At 41.3% G+C, this 24,059-nt stretch overlaps 2 protein-coding genes across 3 annotated transcripts; one reads left to right on the plus strand and one right to left on the minus strand.

Annotated features, from left to right (window-relative positions):
* Nucleotides 1-383: 383 nt before the first annotated feature.
* On the minus strand, nucleotides 384-14,148 carry LOC116387818 (KN motif and ankyrin repeat domain-containing protein 4-like). Of its 2 annotated transcripts, XR_004213041.1 has the most exons (11): nucleotides 13,862-14,148; nucleotides 8,576-8,642; nucleotides 7,027-8,499; nucleotides 5,727-5,802; nucleotides 5,273-5,557; nucleotides 5,018-5,102; nucleotides 3,878-4,097; nucleotides 3,647-3,789; nucleotides 2,266-2,466; nucleotides 1,064-1,210; nucleotides 384-1,016 (listed from the first exon to the last, which is right to left on the minus strand). XR_004213041.1 is itself a non-coding variant. In XM_031855234.1 (10 exons), the coding sequence occupies exons 2-10, from the start codon at nucleotides 8,589-8,591 to the stop codon at nucleotides 1,118-1,120; spliced, it is 2,592 nt and encodes an 863-aa protein (XP_031711094.1). In that variant the 5' UTR covers nucleotides 8,592-8,642; nucleotides 13,862-14,148; the 3' UTR covers nucleotides 384-1,117. The 2 variants fall into 2 exon arrangements, 1 of the variants encoding a protein (XP_031711094.1); XM_031855234.1 differs by having other exon boundaries at nucleotides 384-1,210.
* A 5,409-nt stretch (nucleotides 14,149-19,557) lies between these two features.
* Nucleotides 19,558-23,904, plus strand: LOC116387727 (angiopoietin-related protein 3-like). Its single transcript, XM_031855066.1, has 7 exons — nucleotides 19,558-20,247; nucleotides 20,680-20,790; nucleotides 21,438-21,558; nucleotides 21,923-22,036; nucleotides 22,464-22,559; nucleotides 22,749-23,021; nucleotides 23,123-23,904. The coding sequence occupies exons 1-7, from the start codon at nucleotides 19,741-19,743 to the stop codon at nucleotides 23,341-23,343; spliced, it is 1,443 nt and encodes a 480-aa protein (XP_031710926.1). The 5' UTR covers nucleotides 19,558-19,740; the 3' UTR covers nucleotides 23,344-23,904.
* Nucleotides 23,905-24,059: the final 155 nt, after the last annotated feature.

Consider the following 24,059-nt stretch of genomic DNA (forward strand, 5'->3'; position numbering starts at 1 on the left):
GTCCTTGCAGCAAAACTAAACCTCTGTCCCTTACTGATTCCCAGGGGGTTAGAATAACAAAGGCCACACAAACACATCTGCTTTCACGCTTCAACGGGCCATACCGGCTGCCATCCAGTCGGATTGCAGGTGAATCTCATTGTGTCCTCTCTCTGAGTGGAAATTGTACAATTCGGTAGATGTCATATTTATAATTGTCTCTCACACTTGAACGGGATTAGATCTAATCCCCTGGATATGCTCATTTTAGAATTCCAGGTTTATGTACACCGTTGCTTTCTGTGTGTGATTTGGCTGGCTGAAGCGAAAGTGACATAAAGGGGCGATGCCACCTGCTGGTCAGGTTCGTCATTGCAGCAACAAAGATCAGCAGCTCAGTCAGAATCAGCTTTATTGGCCATGCAGGCGTTTACATACAAGGAATTTGACTCCGGTTTCTCCGTTACTCTCAAAGTAGCAGCTCAGCCAAGCACAGTTGCCTTTTTAAACATTTTATTAAAAAAGGCATTTTACACATCTATTAGTGAGTAAAATCAACAGGTTGGTTTATCGGCACTTTCTTTTATGTGCCTGTCAAGCAGCATGGGCATTTAGCTTTTCTTTGTATATTTTACACTCAGTTAAAAAAAAATAAAATTTCTACAAGAATGGAAAAAGCAATCTTTGATTTTCTAAAAACATCAAACACAGACCTTCTGATAATTGTCAACATATCCATATGACCAATACAATACACATTCCATAATAAATATGTTTTTAATTGCATAGTTTGCAAAGCTAAGCTTCTACTTGGATGGGCACGGATCAGACATAACTGATGTATTTACATCAACAGCAAAGACAACAGAAAACAACACGTTTATTGTACACTGCATCAGCATTCATGACACAGCTAAGCTTTACCTCCCTCATTGATGGCGTTGAGTCTTGTTAGAACGATGTCCTCCAATCCAAAGCTCAAGCTAATGCTCGTGCAGAATGTCAGAAATCAGAAACAATATGCGAGCAACAGTTCAACCCAAGCACAAAGCGTCAGGATTTAACTGGGTTTCAAAGTGCATCAGACAGAAAGGAGCAAACTTGAGAGAATCATATGTCTGCAGATTGTTTTCCAGTACTACAAAGCTCGAGCTTTAGCGTGGGCCTGCAGGAGGGTGGCAGTATCAGTGTGGGAACCTTGCATGGCGATAGAGAGTGCAGTTTGACCACGCTGGGGGACAAACACAGAGAAAAACAGGAAAGATACAAATATTAAATTCTGAACCCATATTAAATCAGACAGTGTACACAGGCTTATTAAAAAACACATGTTATACAGTATGCAAATGCTAACAGGCTTAAATTGTTGTTCACGGTAGACATATCTGCTAAACCTCATCGTTGTCATTATCATGATGATGTTAGCATTAGCGCAAAGCACCACTGGAGCTCACAGATCTGCTAGCATGGCTGTAGACTCTTATTATTGCTTTATGTGAATAGTTGCCTCAAGGTGCAGAATTTCGGCTCCCAGAAGACAGATTAAATAACAAACGATGTGCAAGGCTGCATTTCCTGTCCTTAAGATAAATGTGTTAATGTGTAATTTCATCAGACTTTAATTAGTTTAATTAATCTGGGTTTGTGTCAAGGTGAAACATGACTTAGAGTCGAGATAGGACGCCTGTGGTTGAAGGTCTTTTTTCTCTCTTGTAAACTCTACTTAAAATGCAGACTGTGTCAAAAGTAGGAGACACATTTGCATCCTCTCCTCCGCTCTCTCCCCTGCCTTCACTCGCTCCAGACTGGCAGATAAGGTACTGTTAGCGGATTAGCTCATCTCAACCCAGGGAGATTTGTTTTACTGTAGCCCTGATTAATCCTGGGAAAGCTCTATTCAGATGCAGAATGTCAGTCCACCCACGTCCACACAGCGCGAGTCAAAACATTCAAGCTTCCCTACGTCTAAGTTCCTTTTTGTGTTCAGTTATATGAATAGAAAAGTGGATCTGCTTTTTTGTTAACAAATAAAACAGGATTTCACAAGAGAAATGGAGTTGGAGTCATCACATGAACTCTATATCTCTGAAATTTAATTTAATGGCGTTGCTGCCTTTAAAAATGTTCTCTTTCTGCGGATTTCGTGTAACTGTGATCCCTTTTGTATTATGACCATAAACAACTAATACCACAGATAAGACAACCTGCATCTCACACTTTAGGCAGGCATAGGATTAGAGGAATATATTGGAGGAAAGTTGTTTGTGCTTTTTTTTGCAGTATCACCTTGTCAGTCAGGGTGAGGTCACAAAGGCTCCTCTCCAGCAGCAGCCTTGCGACGTGTGTGTGGCCCCTCTCAGATGCGAACATCAGGGCCGTTGTTCCCTGGCTGTCCTGGAGGTTAGCGTCTGCTCCACAGCTCAGGAGCAGGCGAACCATCACAACTCGCCCATGTCTCACCGCCAAGTGCAGAGCTGTTTGTCCCGTCTGTGTAGAGGGAGAGAGACAACAGGACAGAGACAGAACATTTTAATTCAGAGATTACAAAAAAACACTATTTATCTGTACTACTATACACATTAGTTAGATACTGTTCATCTAACATGTCAGAGTTTAACACATGTTGCCTTTTGAGGTTCAGTGTCCTGCTGAAGCACTTTAATCAAGTTTGGAAAGTCATAAGACACATTTTTTTAAATAATTGAAGCAGCAGATGCCAAGATATCCTCGTCTCTAGTGTGGGTCAAGTTTCAGAAACAATGTGTCCTACATTTCCCATAATGCATCTTAGTTGTGTCCCTCCAGTTCTGAAAAGTGAAGCCAATGAGGAAGTGCCTTAAACTTCCATTCTTTCTGAAAGCCAGCAGGTAGCAATTCTTCTGAGAAAATGACCGTACTTCTCACTTTTATGGTCTCAATCGCCTCAAATCTTCTTCAACACAGCATGATGTTCATTTAGTAAATTATGGTCCCATTGAGAGTAAAATATATGATAAAGCAGCATATGCTTTAGGGCGCGGCTACCATGTAAATAACAGGTCATTACCAAGATGTAGTCTGGACTGGTGGTTGTCCGCGTTTTTGTCTTAGAATTTTAACCCTTTAACTGTGTTTGTGAAAGTTAATTGTGAGCTTTTTGGTTGCTTATAAATGTCTTATTCAGCATTTGGTTGAACTTAGCGCCACCCTCTCGTGTCACTACAGGTAGAAAAAAGACAAGATGGCGACGCCCAAAATGCCAATCTCTGGCCTTCAAAACGGCAGCCCACAAACCAATTGATGACATCATTTTGACTACTTATTATTTACGGTCTATGATTTTAACAGACTTTGATGAAAATTTGAATTGTCTTAAGCCGATTGATGACATCATCAGGGTTACAATATTTTCTCAGACTTTTAAAAGCTCCCTTCAGAGAGAAATAACAAATCATACATAATACGTAAGAACTATTTTGTTCTTTATCACAAATAACCTGATTTTTGTGTTTTAAATCAGTGGGATGACCCTTTAATATTGTGTGTGATTAAATTAAATCTTCCATTTACATCTAAAACAGCCTGCACAGAATGCTGGGAGTAAAACTAGTCCACTAAAGTCCACTCTTTACCTAATGAAAATGACCCATGTTACATTGAAGCTGTGTTTGCATTGGATGGTTTGTACCTGGCTGGAGCGAATGTTAATGTTGCTCTGCTCCATTAGCTTGCGGACCACCTCCATGCCACCTGGACCATCCGGCGCTGTTAGTGAGGCCAGCATCACTGGTGTGTAGCCGGCATTGTTCTGAAGGCTCACATCACTCACACCTGTAAAACAAAGAAAAAAGTAACTTTCCCAATATGTACAAACCAGCTATATCTTTGTACACTAGCTCTGGCAACACACTGCTATTACCTGTGTCCAGTATGTGGCTGACGATGCTGTAGTTGCAGTGGGACACGCTGTAATGCAGCGCTGTGTTGCCGTTGTCATCAGCCAGGTTGATCAAGAAGGCCAACAGTGAAGGCGTGGCCTTCTTCACTTCTCTCAGGTACACTGCCACCCTGCTGGCCGCTGAAGTCTCCTCGGCCGCCGCGCTGAACCAGTGCTGAAACAACACAACCAGGGCCCTTTTCTGGAAAAAGAGAGGGGAATATGGGAAGGATATAAATTTGGGATGAATTTTCTGAGGGATTTGGCCAACACAGTGTATACTACATGTTGAAATATAAAATATAATTTACCTCAAAGCTGTTTTGTTGTTTGTTTGCATGGAAAACCAAGATATCACGAAACAACATGTCCTATTGTCAATAGTGATACATCCAACAGATACAGTAATGTTAGGAATCATAACCATATTTTCATGAGTGTATAGTGGAATTATGAATCGTTTTGTTGTGCTTTAGTTACCTTAGAATGAGCCTTTTATATCTACATACAGAGCGTGTCCTCTTCATGGAGTCTATGGTGCACCGCCATATTTCTACAGTAACCCAGAACGGACAAACCAAACACTGGCTCTAGAGAGGGCCTTTTGCGATACACGTTACCCTTAGATTCCCAAACACGTTTGGAAAGTGAGGGTCGATGCCACCAAATCCTACACATTGCTTCTTCAAAACTCTGTTTTTGTCTCTACCAGCAAATATCGGCTCTTTAACTGCTAAATGCTCCACTGTGTTCACCAGCTAGCCGCTAACTTTGTCTGTCTGCCGTTGGTCTGGGAAGGTTGCGTTTGGCCATTTGGGTTTATCCGAGCTTTTTCACTGAAAACAAGTTGATGAGAGCTGAGAGAGTGAATGAAACCAAAACAATTAGCTGAAAGACGCAAACATGCTTCGCAGAGCTGAGGGGAACTGAAGAGTTGAGTGATAATTATCCTTGGGTTTCACATTATAGACAATGTTTCCATTAGTTTATATATCTATATATATATATATATAGTTTTAAGATCAAATGAAGTTCGGTTAATTTTAGCCTTTTCCCAATATTAAATAAATCAGTTTTTTAGGTTTGATTGAATGTGTCTGTGGGCGAATCAGGACTGCTTACCATGTCATCATTGGGGTTATCCATGTTGTCCATGTGATCTTTGAGCACATGACAGGCAGCCAGAAAATCTGCACCCACTGTCTCTCTGGAAGAAAGAGCATGCGTATGTGGGTATGTGGGTATAAGGAAAGGGAGAATAGAAAGACATTTTGTCTCATAGCATAGCCTATTCGATATAGTTATTCCCTGAAGAGTAAACGCACCATTACATCTTCCAAACAATAAGTGATAAGGCGTTTGTTCCGGTCCTCTCACCTGCCCCCGGTGGTGGTTTCTGAGCCACATTTCCCCTCCATCTGTTCTCCTTGGGGCTGTGGTTTCGTCTTGGCCGTTTTCTCAGCTTCCACAGACACTACGTTTCCATCTGTCCACCCTGATCCTCCTCCTCCCGATATCATCTGTCCGTCTGGGCTCGTTTGCGTCATTCCCTCCATTCGTCTCTTCCCTGGGACTCCATCCACCTGGACAGCAGCCATCTCCCGAGGGCTGATGCTGCTCTCCTTCACTAAGTCCTGCCCAACCACATTTCCACTTTTACGTCTTTAAAACATAAAGAAAGGAGAGCAGAGCAGAGAAATTATGATGTTTGTCTCGGTCAGAACTATAGCTTAAATAACCTCAAGTTAGTACGTCTTTCCATCAAAACTATGGTTTAAGCAATAATCATAACTCTAAAGGCTGCTGAAGTCAGAGGGAGTTATTCACTAACCCTTCATTAACACCCACAGAATGTAGGCTTTTTGACATCTGGGCGCATCCATCTGTCCTCATGATGGATTTTGAAGCTGCATTAGAGACAAACACAGAGGATATGATTAAATATCACAACACAGCTGAACAACAACATTAAACAGTACATATTTATCATGGTGTATGGCTTATACACAGACATTTCTTCACAAAAAGCTACTCAGAACAAATATGTTGTCAAAATTGTTCACATTGATTCAAATTAAGAGTGGGCCTGAATTTGACAAGGGAACATCATGATGTAGCCTCTTAAACAATAAATGGAGTTAGATTTTCAGTATTGACTTTCAAATTGGAGTAAAAGAAAAACTTCAATTTTGACACGACTTCAGTAGTGTGAGCGTGAGTTTCTTTATTCAAATTAAAATGAGCTTTTGGTTTTTCAACAACAGCCAAAGTCTGCACATAAACGTGTTCTTATTCCTGTGTTGCTACAGCTGTTAAGTTGCTACTGCTGTTAGCATTGACAACAATTCCAGCTCTGTTTCACACAGGCTTTCCACTCCACAGAGCTCCACCGGCACAACGCTGAAATTTGGATAACCCTCTTCAACCCTATGGGCCTGCTTTCAAAGGGTTCCAAAGTTTGAAATAATAAAGTATGTAATAAATATTTCATATGAGGTTTGCCGTTTTTGCAACTTAAGTTCAGTTTCTGTCTATGCTAACGAAAAATTGGAATCACTTGCTTGCAAGTGTGTGAATACATACTCTGAGGTTGACGGCTGATATTTCAGCTTTCCATGCTGGGATTTCTGACACTTTCAAAAAGGGGAAAGCTCTGAATCTGAAAATAAAAGCAGTTCAAACTAGAAACCATCTTGTGATGGGATCACACCAGCAGCGACGCCAAATAGGGCCAGGGACGCAATGGCTGCTTCCCCACTTACTAACTACCTACTTCAAACGCTTGCTTGTCCCACACTCATCTTTAAACTCTGCCTTCATTTTGATCTGAACTACATACCTGTAAAGTTTCTTGATGCTAACGCATTTACAAAAATAAAATATATGAATAAAGAATTTAATAAAAACCTAGCAGAGTATTTAAAACTGCCTCTGTGGAAGTTCCTGCTACAGTAGGTCACTGCTAACCAGTCTTAATGACAACTAACTAGAGATGTGATCCAATGAAATACAACCATTCATCAACCAGATTCCCAACTAAAACAACTGTTTTTTGAGGCAATGTGTGTAGACAATGTTAGAATATTTTAATCATTACAGTGACATAATGTACAATCTGTGGACTTCGTTACCTCCGTGTTGAATCCTCTCTCCATCACTGTTCCCTTGTTGGGTGTAGTAGGAGGTAAGGATCTCAACGAGTCCCATCATCTCCTGCTGTAGGGAGTTGACTTTGGGGTCTGGGTGCTGTAGAGGTTTGCCCTCCTTTCCTGAATCAGGGCCTACACATAAACACTCCCACTGCTGATCCAGGAGCCTCTTGACCTTCTTTATGTGGTGGACGACCACTGCTGTTTGATCTGAAGCCTCTCCAGGGTCCACAGACACTACTGCTTCTTGTTGTCGACACTTTTGTCCGTTTGTGGTAACAGTTCTTGCATCTGGACTTCTTGACACTTTATTATATGGTTCAATAGATCTCACCACCGTCTCATCTCCATCCTGGTCTACCACCACCCTCTCTGCACGGACCCACGCTGCAGGATTCCTGATAAGGTGCTCCATCTTCTCATCTTTTCTGCTGCTCTCCTCATGCTGCTCCCTCAGAAGCCCTAAGGCCCTCTGCAGCTCTAGGCCAGTCTCATGGAGCTTCTGCTCCAGCACAGCTACTTTAGCCTGCAGGGACGTCACCGTCAGCAGCTCATCCAGATCTGTACTAGTCCTCCACTCGTGCGTGGGATTGGAGTCGTGTCGACTGACGCTGTGATTTCTAGGAAAGATGGTGTGACTTTCATGCCGAGGCCTTTTAATGTCCTCTGTGCTGTAGTGGGACGAGGTGGAAGGGTCTCTGGTTCCATTCATCGAGGAGGGTGGGACATGTGGATTCAGGCCCAGACGGAGCCTTTGTCTTTCCTCCTGGAGGATGCAGATATGCGCCCTGAGCTCTGGAACCACCCTCACCTCCATCTCCAGCTCCCCGACACGTTCTAGGGCCTCCGTCAGGCGCCTCAACAGACCTGAGCAGTCCTGTGGTCGAGGGCTGTCCAGGGAGTAGAGGACGTCTTCACAGGAGGTGTTTCTATCTCCAAGGTGATCCCTTGAACTCCTGAGGCTGCTGAGGTCGTCAATGGACTCTGATCCCTGTCTCAATAAAACTGTGAGTGGCATACTGGAGGCACGCAGGAGATGAGGCCTGATGTGCTCACCGAGAGGTTGCTCATCAAACTCCTTGATTCTGGCCTCCATCTCTGCCAAGGATTTGAGCCCTGTAGGAGAAAGTGGCGACCTGTGATCATTTGCCCAGGAAGAGTAGCCATAGTGATGGGCATCTGACAGTCGGGACCTGGGACCAAGAGCTCCAGTAGATCCCCAGGGGCTCGGGCGGTAGCCACACCCAGAAGGATTGAGTTGCCTGGGAAGAGTGCTGGCTCTAGGGCCTTTGCTCCGGCGTTGGATCGGCACTCTTTTGATTGTGTTGCCTTTCTCTATGTCATCTACGTATTTTAGGAAGTCCAGGTCCAGTCGAAAGCCATAAGGTGTTTCCACTGAGTACGGGGGCTTCCCTTTGATTCCATTCCCTGTTCTTTTATGAGGACTGATATTTCCTGTAATCATCAAATCGGTAATTTAGTATCTGTCACAAATTTAGAACAATTCTGTCATGTTTGGGAATTTCTTTACCGTTTTGTCCTTCCATCCCTTTTTTGTCTTCAGTTGTCTTCTAGTTTTCTGGTTGGACCTTTGGTATCTGACAAAACAAATAAAATAAAATCAAAGATGGGTGTGAATTGAGCGAGCAACACATGGAAAACACATGTTAGGACATTTTTACATTGGTTACTGTGTGGTTATCTAATACAATAATGAACACTGTCATGATTTCTGAGGGGGAAAGCAGATGCGTTTTGGCACTGACTTTTATTTGAGGTTTAACTGGTATTTTTTATGGGAGACTCCATCTTAATTTAGTGACCAGATGAAGTTTCACTCTGAACAGCAACAACACTTTTTTGGTTCTCCATTCACAATCTGCCTCTTATTCATTCTCCCACGTGCAGCGCAAAGCACAAAACACAAACATTAAATTACGCTCAAGTGCTTTCTTTTTCTTCTTTTTCTTCTTCACTCTCATTCTCTTCTTTTACCCAAGACTTCTGTTTTTCTCACACTCTCACTGGTTCATTTTGTCCAGGCATCGGCCTGCTATTATTCAACAGTGGCACGCCTGATGGTCACTTGATTACAGCTCTGCCATCCAGGACGAGACCTGAAAATAGCTTGGGACTGTTTAGCCCAGCAGCTATGGCCAGCGGAGCAAAATATACTCCTACAGACATAAATACAGACAACCATTGTTGTGACTCACTACTTTCCTCCCTTCCTGCCCTCTCTGTGCCTCCTACTAGTCTATAGTCTTCTGTCAGATCCTTGGTTTACGTTTACGGAACTGTCTCTGACTGCAACTTTCTTTTTCCTCTCCTTTTTTTTACAGTACATGGCTCTATAATTCTGCTGACTCTCTCTTATTTTCTCTATATAGACAACAGTCTGGGTAGTCATTTCTTCCCCTACCTCCTTCTCTCAGTGTCCCTCCCTTCCAGCCTCACCTCTTCCCTCCTCCCGTCCTTCCTCCCCGCTCCTGACCACCAACCTCTGTGGCAGCTAGCTGTCCTCTTTAGGCCCTGCAGCCACCCAACCACAGTCCCAAACAATGTCAGCTATGCAGTAAACAGACAAACACCGCCAAATGTCCCTGCTGGGAATTTTGACCTCTGTCATTCACACAGTCTACGACGACGAGCGATAAACAGCAATGGATCTGCAATAAACAGTTACGAATGCGCACATTTTTACTAGCTGAAAACACTGACATACACTTGCAAATGTACAAATACATGCAACTCTTGCATGCACTCTATGCATACCATGTCTGTTACATGTTGCCTTTATAGTCCCCAGATCACTAGAGTTTAACATTTTCTGATACTATTGCCACTATGATCCCTGAGTTTTGGTACTGATTTAAGATTTAAGTTTTTTTAAACTTTACATTTAGGAAAAAAAGCCACAAAATGCTTTTTTTCATTTAAAGGGAAAATTTGCCAATTTTCAACCCTGTCACAATCTATCTGAGTTAGAGATACAGTGTGTTAAAAACGCCTATAGTTCTTGTTCTCTGTGTCTCTGGGGTGCAGCTGCAAAATCTGTTTTTCCAGTGACATTACAGTGACATCATTGGAGGCAAGGAAGAACTACATACCGCCACCTCAGCTTTGGTAGCTGCGGGGCACAATGCCGCTCTTCGCTTGTATTGCAAAGAAAGAGAAACTTAAATTCAGACTCTGTACGGTTGTATTTTTCTGTTTGGATGTAAGAATATTTCCTTCATTGAGATTTTGTTTCCTTCATTTTGTTTATCTATCAGAATAAAAGCTAGCCTGTGTAACGAAGCAAACTCGCCGCTCGCATGCAATGAATCCTGTTGCATGTAGGCACAGCCAGAAAGCTCCGCGGCAGGAGAGATCAGCTTTCTCTGTCATTATAGCATTGGGGAATGTATCTGTCTTGTGGACTACATTTACCATTAGCACTGATTGGACACCCACGAAAAACGTGGCAAATTCTCCCTTTGAGCAAAAGTTTTCAAACATCGAACTATGACAACTAATATAGTATAAATTAAAATTGTAAACTGAAAGCTACAATAACATTTGAAACATTTGCCAGATTTTGGTACCTGATAGTTTTCAAAACTTCTAATTCCTGTTGGTACCAAAAAAGTAAATATGTTTAAGTAAAATAAGTGAGTCAGTAAAATGTAATAATACTATTTCAAATATTTTCTTTACTTGAATTACTTCTCACTCTAAGTTCTGTTCTTTAGCCCTTACAGAAACCTAATACACGTGTTAAACTTTGAATCTGATACACTGTTGTTATGCCAGTGGGCTTTTATGATGTTGAGTGGGGTCTCTCAGCACTCCATCTGACAAGTCTAAGATTAGCCTTTCCACGTGGTGTTTAACTAAAGTGCATGTCAAGAGACATGACCCAGACATGGGTCTTCATTTTACAGTGATATAGGATAATTCGATGTCCTCCAGGTAGACAAACAAAAAAATCAATCATGTTGTTTAGAGCTAGTGAGGCATTAAGTTGAACAGAAGAACCTAATGTTGACTACAAGCAGAGACTGTATTCTGCATCGACTCTGTTAGTCTGCACTGTACAGCCGAGCACCTGTTACATCTCAATCAGTCTCACTGCTGCCTCAGTCATCAAGTGGTGAATGCAGGCTGCAGTTCAAAAGAACAAAAACACTTGCAGGAAAATCTTTTACATTTGTGCTTTGCAGTAAAAGATCAACAGTCACTTTACACTTGTAAAAAGTATTTTTTTCTTGCTGAGAGTTAAATGAGAAGATTGATGCTACTCCCTTATCTGTATGCTAAGCTATGCCGGGAGATTGTTAGCTTAGCTTACCATCAAGACTGGACAACAGCTAGCTATAGGTCTAGCTCCAGGACCTCTGTAAAATCCCCACAATTCTTGTATTAATTAGATTCAACATGCTAATGCTAATTAGTGAGCAAGGCATGTGTACCTCGGGACAGAGCCAGGCTAGCTGTTTCCAGCTGCTTCCAGTTTTTATGCTAAGCTAAGTTAGCCGTCTCTTGCCTGCTGTCAGACAAGCAAAGTAAAAATTCAAACTGCTGAAGCCCACAAGTTCCTTTCTTAATATAGACAGACTTTCTGACCAGGATACCACAAAGGAAACATAGTAGAGTCATTGCCTAACTCTCCACATTTCTGTGGCATGGATTTTAATTGTGTATGCGAGTCGGCCCACCTCACAGGAAACCCGAGAAATTAACGTAAAAAGCTTTGCCTTTACCCAAACAGGCTCCATACAATGCTGCCTCTGCACACATTGCACTCAATCCAAAGTCAAGCATCAGAGTGAGGGAGTTATCAAAATTTGCTTTGTATCCAGATTAAGCTCTTGTTGTTTTTCAGTTCATTAAATGTCACAGTTTTTTAAGCGTCCCTTTTATTTTGTTTGGATTCTTTTCATCTTTCTGTTCCCACAACAGCAGCTCTCGTCCTCTGGGTAAATGTATCACTTCTCACACAGACCTTTTAAACATCCTGCATCAGCACAACCCGTGGAATCATAATATCTCTATGCACAGCATTCTTTACCAAAGCCACAAATTTAATATGAACTTATGACACAGCAAGAGGACCTCAGATAAGGACGAGGGGATCATGTTGGACTTCAAATTTAAGTCAGACGAAGATAACTACTAGTATAGTCACTGATTGTACCAGCATGTTGCAGTGCTTATTTTTAGCCATTTTTGGCTCTATGGCAATGTCGGTTGGTTGTTCCGCCATTTTGGTGCAGACCGAAATATCTCAACAACTGTTGAAGGGATTGTGATTCAATTGCGTACAGACATTCATGGTCCCCAGAGGATGAATCCTAAAGACTTTGGTGAATCCCTGACTTTCCATTCAGTAGGTTCATTCATGAGGTTGACATGTGCTGTTTTGAGTGAAATGTCTCAAAACATATTGGATGCTTGCCGTTCAATTTGATACACATATCCATGCCCCCCTCAAGATAGATTGTAACAACTTTGGTGATCCCTTGACTTTGCATCATTAACTCAAAAAGTCAATATGTCCAACACTATGGTTTGTGACTAAAAACCAATGGCGTATCCATCAGCCTCAGCTGTACTTTGTGTTTGGTGCTAATTAGCAAACATGCTAACATACTAAAAAAAGAATGTGATGTTAACATCTTACTCAAATCACCAACATGTCTTCTGCAAGTGTAACCTCAGTCTTTTTACAACTTATGGAATAACATACATTCATTCTTTTTCATGTTTTTGTTTCCATGGGTTCACATGGGGTGAACTTGCAGAGCTGTCAGTTCAGATAATCTATCACATTGTCACAGCCACCAATCACTGTTTAACACTATAATGTGACTTATAATGTGTAAAATGTGTCTAAAATGTGAGACAATTAACGTAATCCTAAACTTTAGACCTTACAGGGATGTTTCAGAGATATCCCCATGCTCTTTGCCCGTCTCTGTCCATCTGTCTGTACATTATGTAAATCATGTTTTCCTGTCTATGTTCTGTTCTCGGAAAAATCATTCCTCTCCTCCACTTTTTGGCTGTACAGACTGCGGTTTTCTACAGTTCATATAAGCCTTGTCTTCTGCTTGGAGTTGATTTAGGAACCAAAGCCAACAGTTTGGACTCAAGATCCCTTTTCCCTCCTGTTTTAACTGTCTCTTCTTTTTTAGGTCAAACTCATTAAACACATTTTTCCCTCACTGTCTCCTTAAAAACTTCCTTGAAATCCCTTGAGTTAAATGACAACTTTTCCGTTTTCCTGTTTTAATCTTGGGATTTTGGACCACTGGAGTCCTGGTTGTTGTCCAACAGCAACAGGGTCAGAGTTGCATTGTGGCATCTAAGCCGTGCGTGGTATGTGGAGCCAAAGCTCATAGGATGAAACAGCTGCCACGGACTTCACGCATGGAAGAAAACTATGGTATGTTAGCATTGCAAGGTTAAAATAGAAAGCTGCCTTGTGCGTGTGGTGGTCACGTGGACATGTGTGTTTGTGTTTGTTCAAGTGTATTTCTGTACAGTAAAAGTAAATAAAATGTAAATATAATTAAACATTTAATCTTTCAAAGGCAAAGTTATTCTCATGAAAGTCTGATTAGTATTCAGCACAGGCCCAGAGCTCTAATCCACACAATGTGTTAAATCACTTTATAGTCAAAAGCTTTTCTGACCCTGAATTTAGATCAGCCTGTCCCAGATCTAAAGACTTTCAAGGTCAATATTTAGCATCTCGGCTCTGACTAACAATCCAACCCAACAGTCCTCCACTGTCTGAGAGATATGAGATCAACATTAAACCAGAGCTTACCTGATGACATGTGTTCAGCAGTTTTCTCCAGTTTGTCTTGGTGATGTGAGGGCGTGTTTGTCAGACAGTCCACTACAGTCTGCTCCCAGCTCAGTTCAGTCTGTCTGTCCGTCTCCTGAAAAGGCAAAGAGGTGCTGTCAGGAAGAGTGGCATGCCGCGGCTGTTTGGGAAATGCCAATGTGCGGCCCCTGCCATAAGAGAAGCTGGATTTGCTTGTGTGTAAAAGAAAGCACTGGAGGCAAGGAGGGGCTTTTGAGCAGTACCTCCTGTCCAACGACACTGACGAGTGGGAAGCTAGGCACACAGAACCACACCCATTCCTTCAGAGAGCAGCCAATAGGAGTTCAGAGGAGTAGCCGTCCGGCAAAAGACAGCAGCTCTCCTGGAACCCTGAACATGTCAAAATATGGAGCATCTGGCGAAGTAACAGAAAGTTCCAGAGTCACCTTACTGTTGTGTACCGTCCATAATCCTCTCAGATAATATCAGTGACCACGCAGTGCCTCAGAGACCACCCTCGTTCAGAATGTGTAACCCTACCCAGTGCTATGTGGTCTCTGTCCTCTATATGCAAGTACACAGGGGGAGAGCAGAGGGCTTGGTGCCATCCATGGGGGTTAATTCTTTTAGTGCATACCTCTCATTCTCCATGGATCCGCTTTCAACCCGCACCCACCATCTTCCTTTGGGGCACTACCATCATGCCAGGAAAGCCTTTCCTCTGCTCCTTTTGAAAACAGTGGAGAATGAGAAACAACTGTCTGGTCTGGTCGCCTGTCTTTTATCACCAAAGTCGTTGTGAAAAAGAGGAAATTGCTTTTGTAGTCATGCTAGCAGCACAGTTTCAGGGCTGACAGTGTCAGTCTGTTCACCACTTTGATCCAGACTTGAATATCTCAACAACTGTTAGATGAATTGAAGAAGACTTGAAACTAGCGATTGAGACCATAAACTCCTGTTTACAACTAAACATTGTGTTTAGTGAGGTAATACATCAGGAGAGAAGTAGAGTCATTTTCTCATAGATTTCTATACAATCAGACTTATTTTTGCAACCAGAGGAGTCGCCCCCTGCGGACCATTAGAGAGAATGCAAGTTTGAGGTGCTTCAGTTTTTAGAATCAGAGGTTACCACTCGGGATTGACACAATATGTTGAACAGATATGCCACCATGAGGTTCATATTTGAGGTTTTATGTGACATGTCTCAACAACTAGTGGATGGATTGCCATGACATTTGGTACAATCAATCATGTCTGCTTGAGGATGAATTATGATTTTTTATTTGTAGATCCCTTAACTTTTTAATAATCATTACACCTGCTAAGCATTAACAGGATAGGATTGACACTGTGAGCATGTTATCGTGCTAATAAGCATTTAGTTCAAGGTACAACCCCACAGAGCCTCTATGGCTGTAGACTCTTTCTGATTCTGTTTATTCTATACAGTTAATACCTGTCTTTTCTCTATCTAATCTATTTTTTGTGTCTAAAAAGCCACCGCCCCAGTGCCCCGCCATGGATGGAAAAGGAATTAGTAAATTAGCAAGAAATACTCCTTTTCCATTACCCAAGCAGACAACTGACTCCGAGAGGGCTTGTGGTTTGACTCAAGGGAGGGAGAGGGAAAAACGGTCTTTATTGGACCAAAGGATTGCTGACAGACTGACCACATACTGCAGAAAACTTGGCCTGAAGGCAAAAATCTTGGTCTGCTCAAAGTCGGTTTCAGAGAAAGATTTAGAGTTGCATCATATTTGAAGGGAAATATGGGGTAAAAAATAAATGCTTAAAATATTAGTTGAAAATTGAGTCAGTAATTATTAACTTGTACAAATAGACATTTAGGGCCCACAAAGTGAAATGCATGAGGAACGAGGCTTGCCAGCTGCAGGGTATTCATTTTCTTCCCATTTGACTGTTTTTACTTGTGAAGGCTGCCTCCTGGTGAAAAGTATAGCTGGACTTCAGATAATACTAGCAATAGGCAGGTCCTCTTTTTTGTAAAAATCATGAGACGTTTTTGGATGCTTTCATGTGTTCGCTGAAGTTTTATGTTGACGAAATGATCCTGAACCTTTTCTAATCTAATCCATGTATGTGCTGTTTTTGTTATTGTCGCTCAATAATTTCTTTGAGGAGTTGGGCCTTTAAAGGACAGCTGATATAACAAAACAGATGGAAAAGTTTAAAGTAGTTCAGTCCACCTAAAGCTCTATCAGCTGACATCTCCCCCCCATTGATGATTGTTATGTAACTGTGGCTTGTGGTCAGGGGAGGTTGTGCTGTAGCTGCATTGGCCAATTGAAACACTAGTCATGTAACAGTGAACTATGACTCAAGAACGTCCTTGTAACCACAGGGCCACAGACCCTTGACAGCTGAGGATACATACGTCTTACAGTAAGCAAAGCTGCTGGAATTCATTTGAATGTAGATGTCAGTTGTAGGCTATAGGTCTCTCGGTTAAAGTTTATATTAAGGCCGAGGTTTAATATGTTTAAAAAATGTTCAGCACCAGCTGATGTGTGTCTAACAAATTATTTATTGAAATAGTTTTCAGCTAATAATAACAATCATAAAAAAGATTGTTCTCAGCTAATTAGTAGTAAAACGGCCAAATTAACAAGTAGTTCATTTTCTCAGTCAAATCTTTCAATAAAGTCAATGTCTGTGTGAGTCATGTGTTAAGTCACTATCAATATCGACTAACTAACTTACTCACTGACTTACATTTTATATGTTTTTGTGAGTTGAAATGTTATTTGTAGTTCATTGCTCAAAATGCAAGTTGCATGTTGATATTCTATAAGTATTCATCCTAGGATTACATTGATATTTAATGATATTCAGTATTGGCATACATGATTGAAAATAATATGTATCTCCTTTTAGAACTAAACTTTGGACAGTTTATCCAATACACTGACTACAAACCAAGAAAATGTGGACTTAACACAAAAATCTGTTACTGTAAGAGCTGGTCGTGTTGCCGCAAATGAAAAAAACTGCAGAAGATGAAATGAACTAAATCATTTTAAGGTCAATGATTAGAGAGAAACATAGAAAAGCAGCATGTGCATTACCATGTCTTCTATCATCATCTATCGTCATTATATCATTATAATGGAAGAAGGAAGAAAATTGCATAGAGATTTTTTTCCCATATTAGAAGCAAATTACTTACATATCAGTCCAAAGTGTACAGTGTGCACAAAGCAATTCACAGTTTGCTTTTGAATGTTGCAGGAGACTTGCTTGAGCACCCTCCAGCAGTCAGCAAGCATTGTACAAGCTGATGGCTGTTGGCAGAAAAACAGCCCCTAAGGTGCTTTCATTTAGCCCCTGAGGATGAGGAAGAGAGCTTTGAAGATTCTCTGTAGCTGCATCAGATCACCGTGCAGAGTTTTACAATCATGGGGTTTGGACTTGCATACAGTGTCACAGTGTGTGTGGAAGACTGATATATACGTATCTATCATTTGTGTTGTAGTCTAGACCACCAAACGTGTATCGAGACCGAGACAAGACCGAACCCTCGCAGGCCGAGACCGAACAAAGACCAGACCAGTGCGAGTCCCAGTACTGCTGTGTGTTTATAGGTATCCAAATTTTATTACCAAAGATTTGGCTGACCTCTCCTCCCAGACAGCCTCAAACAGCTCCTTCTCCTGTCTGTCATTTCTGGGGTATGTAAGAAGGATGCAGAGATGCTTGACAGTCGTTTGTAGTAACACAGAATTCTATTTCGAAAAGAGTCAAGTTATTGGTTGTATTTATATTTATAAGTCTTACATCCTTACACAGTAAATCACACAATGCACAAGTAATTTCGTGATATCCCCACAATTGTGTTCTTGCCCCGTCTTGAAATACCGTCCTGAGTCTGCTTTGTCCGAGAAAAGACCGAGTAGAAATGTGGTTGACTCCTTCACAACGTTGTCTTGAGACAAGTCTTAAGACCCTGACCGAGCTTGAGTACCATGACACTGTCTTTTAGAAAAAGGAAAGATGGGGAAAATATACTTTGTGTATAATACATTTGGAGCTTCTTCCATAACCCGTCCTGAAAATAGTAGGTCCTACTGAAATTCACATGGCAACTTGACGACTCTGTCTGTTCTTGTTCTTAAGAGAATTGTGGGACCCCAAAAAGGACAAATTTAAATAAGCAGCTCAGAAACAGTACAACGAAAAAAATATACATATAAGTTAAGTTAAGGTAATTAAATTAGAGAATTGACATATGGGGCGACTGTGGCTCAGAAGGTAGATCGGGTCATCGGTGTGTGATTGGTGAATGATTAGTTAGTTCTGATGGGCAGGTGGCACCTTGCATGGTAGCCGCTTCCATCAGTGTATGAATGAGTGTGAATGGGTGAATGACATGTAGTGTAAAATCACTTTGAGTAGTTGGAAGACTAGAAAGTACACGTCCATTTACCATTTACATATACAATATATACATTACAATACCTTAGGCTATATGAGTTTTTTTTAAATTTATATTTGTGCAAAAGAAATCCAGAAATCCAATAGTGCTATACTGGCAGCTACAATATGTACTAAATAAAATATGATATAATAATATAAGTATAGATGCCATAAGTGTTAACAATACAATATACCTAAATAACTTAATGAAGTATATCTTGTAATATACAGTAAGCAGTATATGTAATATACAATCACAGTAGTACTCAATGTTCCACCTCTGACCCTTGTATAGATCACTGGCCCACTCCCCCTGTTCATCACACACACTCCTTTGTGGCCCCTTTACCGTGTGTCCCTTACTTTTTGAAGCTGGTCTGTGGCTTTTCTGTTAGAAGTTTTTATAAATGTGGGCCACTGTGCACCCATACATTGTACCATCAAGAGAGCAGGGCCCCATGCTGAAGTCAGGGTTGTGGACTGTGTTTACTGTGTAGTGTGTACACACTGTGGGGCTGATGCAATCCTGCTCTCATGTTGGAAGTTAACAATTAACAGAGAACATGGGTCACCCCCCTGTATAGATTGGTGGTTATGTCTCCCCTCATACTCGTAAAAATTGCGACACTTGTTTTCTTGCATTGCGTGTGTGTTTTTGTGTAGAGTGAAAATTAAAGTTGCAACCTTTATGCAGGTTTCACTGAAGGGAGGTAAAGCTATAATTATCACAATAAGATGCAACATGTTGAATCAGGAAGCATTTTTGTCTTGGATTTAATTGCAAACAATTCATGGTGCTTGATTTCATTATGAGCAACAAGCTGTTTGTTAGTTTGCTAGTGCCATTACGTGCATACTTACACAGCACCTGCACTGCACTTACCCACTACCAGATAAATAAACTAAACATTCCAAAACCATAAACTTGTAAGTCCTATTTCTCAATCCAATCTATAGGTAACCGGGTCATCTTCCTTTTTAAAAATAAACCAGCCACGCAATAATAACAGACCAGCCGTGACCTCACCAACAAGTCACTATAGGTCAGTTAAAAACACTACTGAATGTCACCCTGTCCTGACTGAAAGGGAAAACATCTTTAGTTAAGTGTTAGAGTGCAAATGAATGCAGTGGCAGGCAGATTAAAAATGAAGTGAATTCAACCTGAATTTACTTTTTTGTTTGATTATTGACTAAACATTCCAACGGATGATGATCTTAAAACGAATCACTGAAATGAGTTGAACTTTCAACAGTCCACTCAACAAGAGGAAACTACATCATACATGCCGATATTGATCAGATGAACAGGTTAATCATTGACCTGATTCCAGACAGTGTACATAAAGCCCAGGATCCTCACCAGTCACACTGGAGGGAGAGGGCTTCCAGTTGTTCCCATAACATCACTGACACACAGCTGGAGAAGCAGCCCAATCATCATGAGAATCGCACTAATTCCCATATTGTTGCTCGTGGCTGCTGCCTGTGTCCCTGCCCTGTGTGGCAAAGAGGACCAGCCTGTCCTCCAGCCCGAGGCCCCGGTTGAAACCCGTTCCCGGTTTGCCGCTCTTGATGATGTGCGTCTCCTGGCAAACGGCCTCCTCCAGCTGGGTCAGAGCCTGCGGGAGTTTGTGCAGAAGACAAAGGGACAGATAAACGACATCCTCCAGAAGCTGAACATCTTTGACCACTCGTTTTACCAGCTCTCAGTGCTTGCCAGTGAAATTAAAGAGGAAGAAGAGGAGCTAAAGAAGACCACCGTGGTGCTGAAGGCCAACAACGAAGAGATCAAAGGCCTGTCTGTGAAGATCAGCTCCAAGGTGGACAGCATCCTGCAGGAGAAGAGTCGGTTGAAAAACAAGGTGGAAGGGCTGGAGGAGAAGCTGAGCAGCATGTCACAAGGCCTGATGACAAGCGAACAAGGTGCAGAGATCAGTGGCCTCAGGGTGAGTCACCTGTTGTAAAAAAAGGATTATTTGCTTTTGAGGATTTTTTTGTTGCTGAGGTGGAAATGCCTCTGAAAGATAATTTAGATACAACATTAAAAACTCCTTCTGGGTGAGATGGCAACTTTCTTTGGGCAGCCTATTCTTTCACAAGCAGGAATTATAACTTTTTTGAAGCCAACACAAATCTCCTACATGTCTACTGGAAAGAGATGTTAGACAAGCTTTTAACATGCCTTTTGAATACTTAATGACAACTCTTAATAACGTATAGTATGCTATTTGTTTCCTTAACTATGCTTTGTTATGCGATTGTTCTCCTAATCTACTGTATGTCTTCTAAAATACAGACTCCGAGTATTGTCTGTGATACAGCATTAAATAACAGCATTCCTTAACAGTTTCCATGATTCTTTCATGGTCCCTGGTCAGGAAGTGATCCTCAGCCAGGAGCGGAGCATCACAGAGCTGCTGAAGGCTGTGAGGGAGCAGAGTGACCAGCTTAACCACCAGAAGGTTAAGATCACCATTCTGGAGGAAAAGGTAAATGTTAGAAAAACGTTTTGCCAGAAGAGGGGGTCAAAGAAGGGGGTGGATTATGTACCTTTTTCTTTTTGCTTAGTGTTAGTAGCAAAAAATAGTTGGGAGTGCAGGGGACTTTTCAGACATTTTCACTCATTTTCTCACCCATTCATTCATTCCTTGCAAGTTTTATTGTTGCAATCCAATAGTTGCATCACATTCATATTTTAAGCTGCACCTTTAAGAAGGTATCTGAAAGAAATGTTTCCACCACGCCGACAACGCAACTCAGGGGTAATGTAACTGATTGGTCGGACAGAGTGTCACGTGCTGTCCTGGACAAAAATCCTGTGTTTGTTTGACCCACGCACGACAGGGGGTGTTACATTTTTTATAATTCAAGGAGAGGGTCATAAGACAATATTAATGACATTCAGGAGGATGTTGCTTTTTTAAAGTGTTATAATACATTTTCATTTTCATTAGTCTTTAAAGCACAAAATGAATATTGTTACAGTGAAATATGTCAAAAACTTTTTCAACTTTTGCAGATTGACAACCCAAAGTATATTACGCGTGGAATTGCTATTTAATCCGTAGTATTTCCTGGTGGTCAGTCTGAGGATTACGTCGGCTAAATGAAGTCTTTCCCTGACTATTGTTCCTAGCTTACAGTCAACACATTGACACAAGAGACCATTGAGAGGATGCCTGACATCTTCAACAATGAAGCACCAACACTCACCCCTTATCTGATATCAAGCTCTACCGGCACCACCAGCATGACGAGTAAGAGTGATAATAAAGCATGAGGAACTGTTAAGAGTGATATTAGGATTTAGTATTTTTTTATTTGTGTACATTATATCAGCAAGCACAAAGGTTTATATTCAATATTACTGTGTCAGTGCTCATCATTTACGAATGAGTCCCGACAATTTACAGCAATTATCTGCTTCACTTTCATACATTTTCTTACCTGCCTGCACATTCACAGTTTCAGCATTTACTGAGCAATACATTATCCTGCACACATTTTTCCTGCCAATGTTGCTGATACGAACTGTTGACTGTGGTCACAAGTGCACTCCCATTTCTCTGCTCCTGATCCAGGATCAACTTTGACATCATGTCTGTGTCCATTTTTAAATAGATCTGCCATCAGACTGCAGTGACCTGTTCAACAGAGGGGAGCGAGCCAGTGGTGTCTATGCCATCAGACCTACCGGAACGGAGCCCTTCATGGCTTTTTGTGACATGAGCAAAGGTACTGTCACACAAACATTTAACTTTATCATAGCACAGGACTACAGGTTTGTTTGTCATTAAAGATCCAATTTAAATTGTTATTATTCTTATTAATTACTGTCTATCTTATATCTTACTAAAAGTTTCAATCCTCAATGTAAAGCAGCAGTAGAACAAAATTACAGTAATGCATGCATGAATTGTTTGCTGTGAATTCCAAATACATTCAAAGGCAATTTGAATACAGGGCAGGGATGGCGGACTTCGCCACTAACAATGAAAACTAATACAGAAGAAGTAATTACATAATATAAATACATTAAATAGCTACGCTTAACAAATGTTGAACATATCAACATTAAACTATTTGATGTAAGTTGAGAGGTTTAAGACTTTAAATTAAATCATTAACTTTTTCTATTCCTTTTTCTTTTTCTTCAATTTAGATCATGGAGCAACAGTCATCCAGCGAAGGACTGATGGTTCAGTGAATTTTGATCAAATCTGGGAGAAGTATGAAAATGGGTTTGGAGATTTTCAAAGTGAGAGACATTATTCTCTTCTTGAGACTTTACTTGAAAATGTATTGTCAACTGACAAATTATAAATGACTTAGTGTATATCATTATTATAACATTTGTAATTTTATAAAATGTAATAACAGCATCACTTCTCAAAGGTGCTTGATAAATCATGTCAGCTCCGACGGCTCACTGATGTCTCTCTCACAGGGGACTTTTGGCTGGGTCTCAGAAACATCCACTCTCTAGCCACTCAGGGCAACTCTGTCCTTCACATCCAGCTGGAAGACTGGAAACAGAACAGGCGCTTCATTGAATACAGATTCAACCTTAATGGTCCTGAGAGCAACTACACCATTCACCTCACACATCTGTCTGGAGATTTGCCGGACCCCATGAGCAACCACACAGGCATGATGTTCTCCACCAAGGACAGGGACAATGACAACCACCAGGAATCCAACTGTGCCCGCAACTACACAGGTACAGCGGGTACACGTGTAGGAGACGTGTTTCTCCTTGTGTGATGCAAACAGGGGGATTAATGAATACTTGTACAACATGTCATTTCTGTCATCTTCCAGGTGGATGGTGGTTTAACGCCTGCAGAGACACCAACCTGAATGGGAGATATTTCCACATGAGACCTAAGGGGCGCTCAGATCGTAGGAGAGGGATTCAGTGGAAGCCGGTCCAAAAAGCGTCTTACTCCCTTAAGTTTATCCAGATCTCTGTACACCCCGTGGCTTCCCCCAATACCCCCTCCTTCACTTCACCCTCCTCTGAAACAAGTGTCTTTCTGTGATCCAGCACCAGCATTCTCAGAGAAAATACTGCATTTAACAGTGGCCTCTTCAGGAGAGCCCTGGCGATGCTTCATGTGGACAGCCATGGTTTAAGACGCCTTGGGCAGAGACCAAGACGTTTCTTCCGACTGTGAAGTTATAAATACTGAAATACAGTTAGCCGTTGGCATACAATATATCTTCACTCACTGTATCTCAGAGGTCAAAGGTTATGGAGGAGAAATTAAAACATACAGCCATATGTGAGCAGTTCTTATGTTGGGTCACATTGACTCTCAATATACAGCAGTGGTTTCCAACATCGCGGAGGCCCTTGAAGGGGTCACAAGATACATCTAAGGAGTCGGGAGAGAATTAACAGGATACGAAAGTCTACAAAACATAGTTGTGCTACACAGTGGACTTCTTTGAAGTGGTTATCTTGTGAAATACTGTCCATATTTACCTCCTCTATCATATTAAAGTTATGTAAATGTACCAAGGATTGCATCTCATAGTTATTTTCTTAATAAATGGATTAAAAATGTGAAAATAGTGAAAAATGCTTCAGACTCACAGTCCAAAACACCCCAAAATCAGAAGATAGAATAAACCAGCAATCAGTCACCTTTGACAGGCTGCAGGTAAAGAAAGAACTGTTGGCATTATTGATTAAGAAAATGAATAATTAATGATTAATCAATTTATTGTTTCGCTTCAATAAAATAGATCATCC

This window comes from Anarrhichthys ocellatus, unplaced genomic scaffold, assembly GCF_004355925.1.
Source record: "Anarrhichthys ocellatus isolate YVR2014 unplaced genomic scaffold, GSC_Weel_1.0 scaffold15, whole genome shotgun sequence".
NCBI lineage: Eukaryota > Metazoa > Chordata > Actinopteri > Perciformes > Anarhichadidae > Anarrhichthys > Anarrhichthys ocellatus.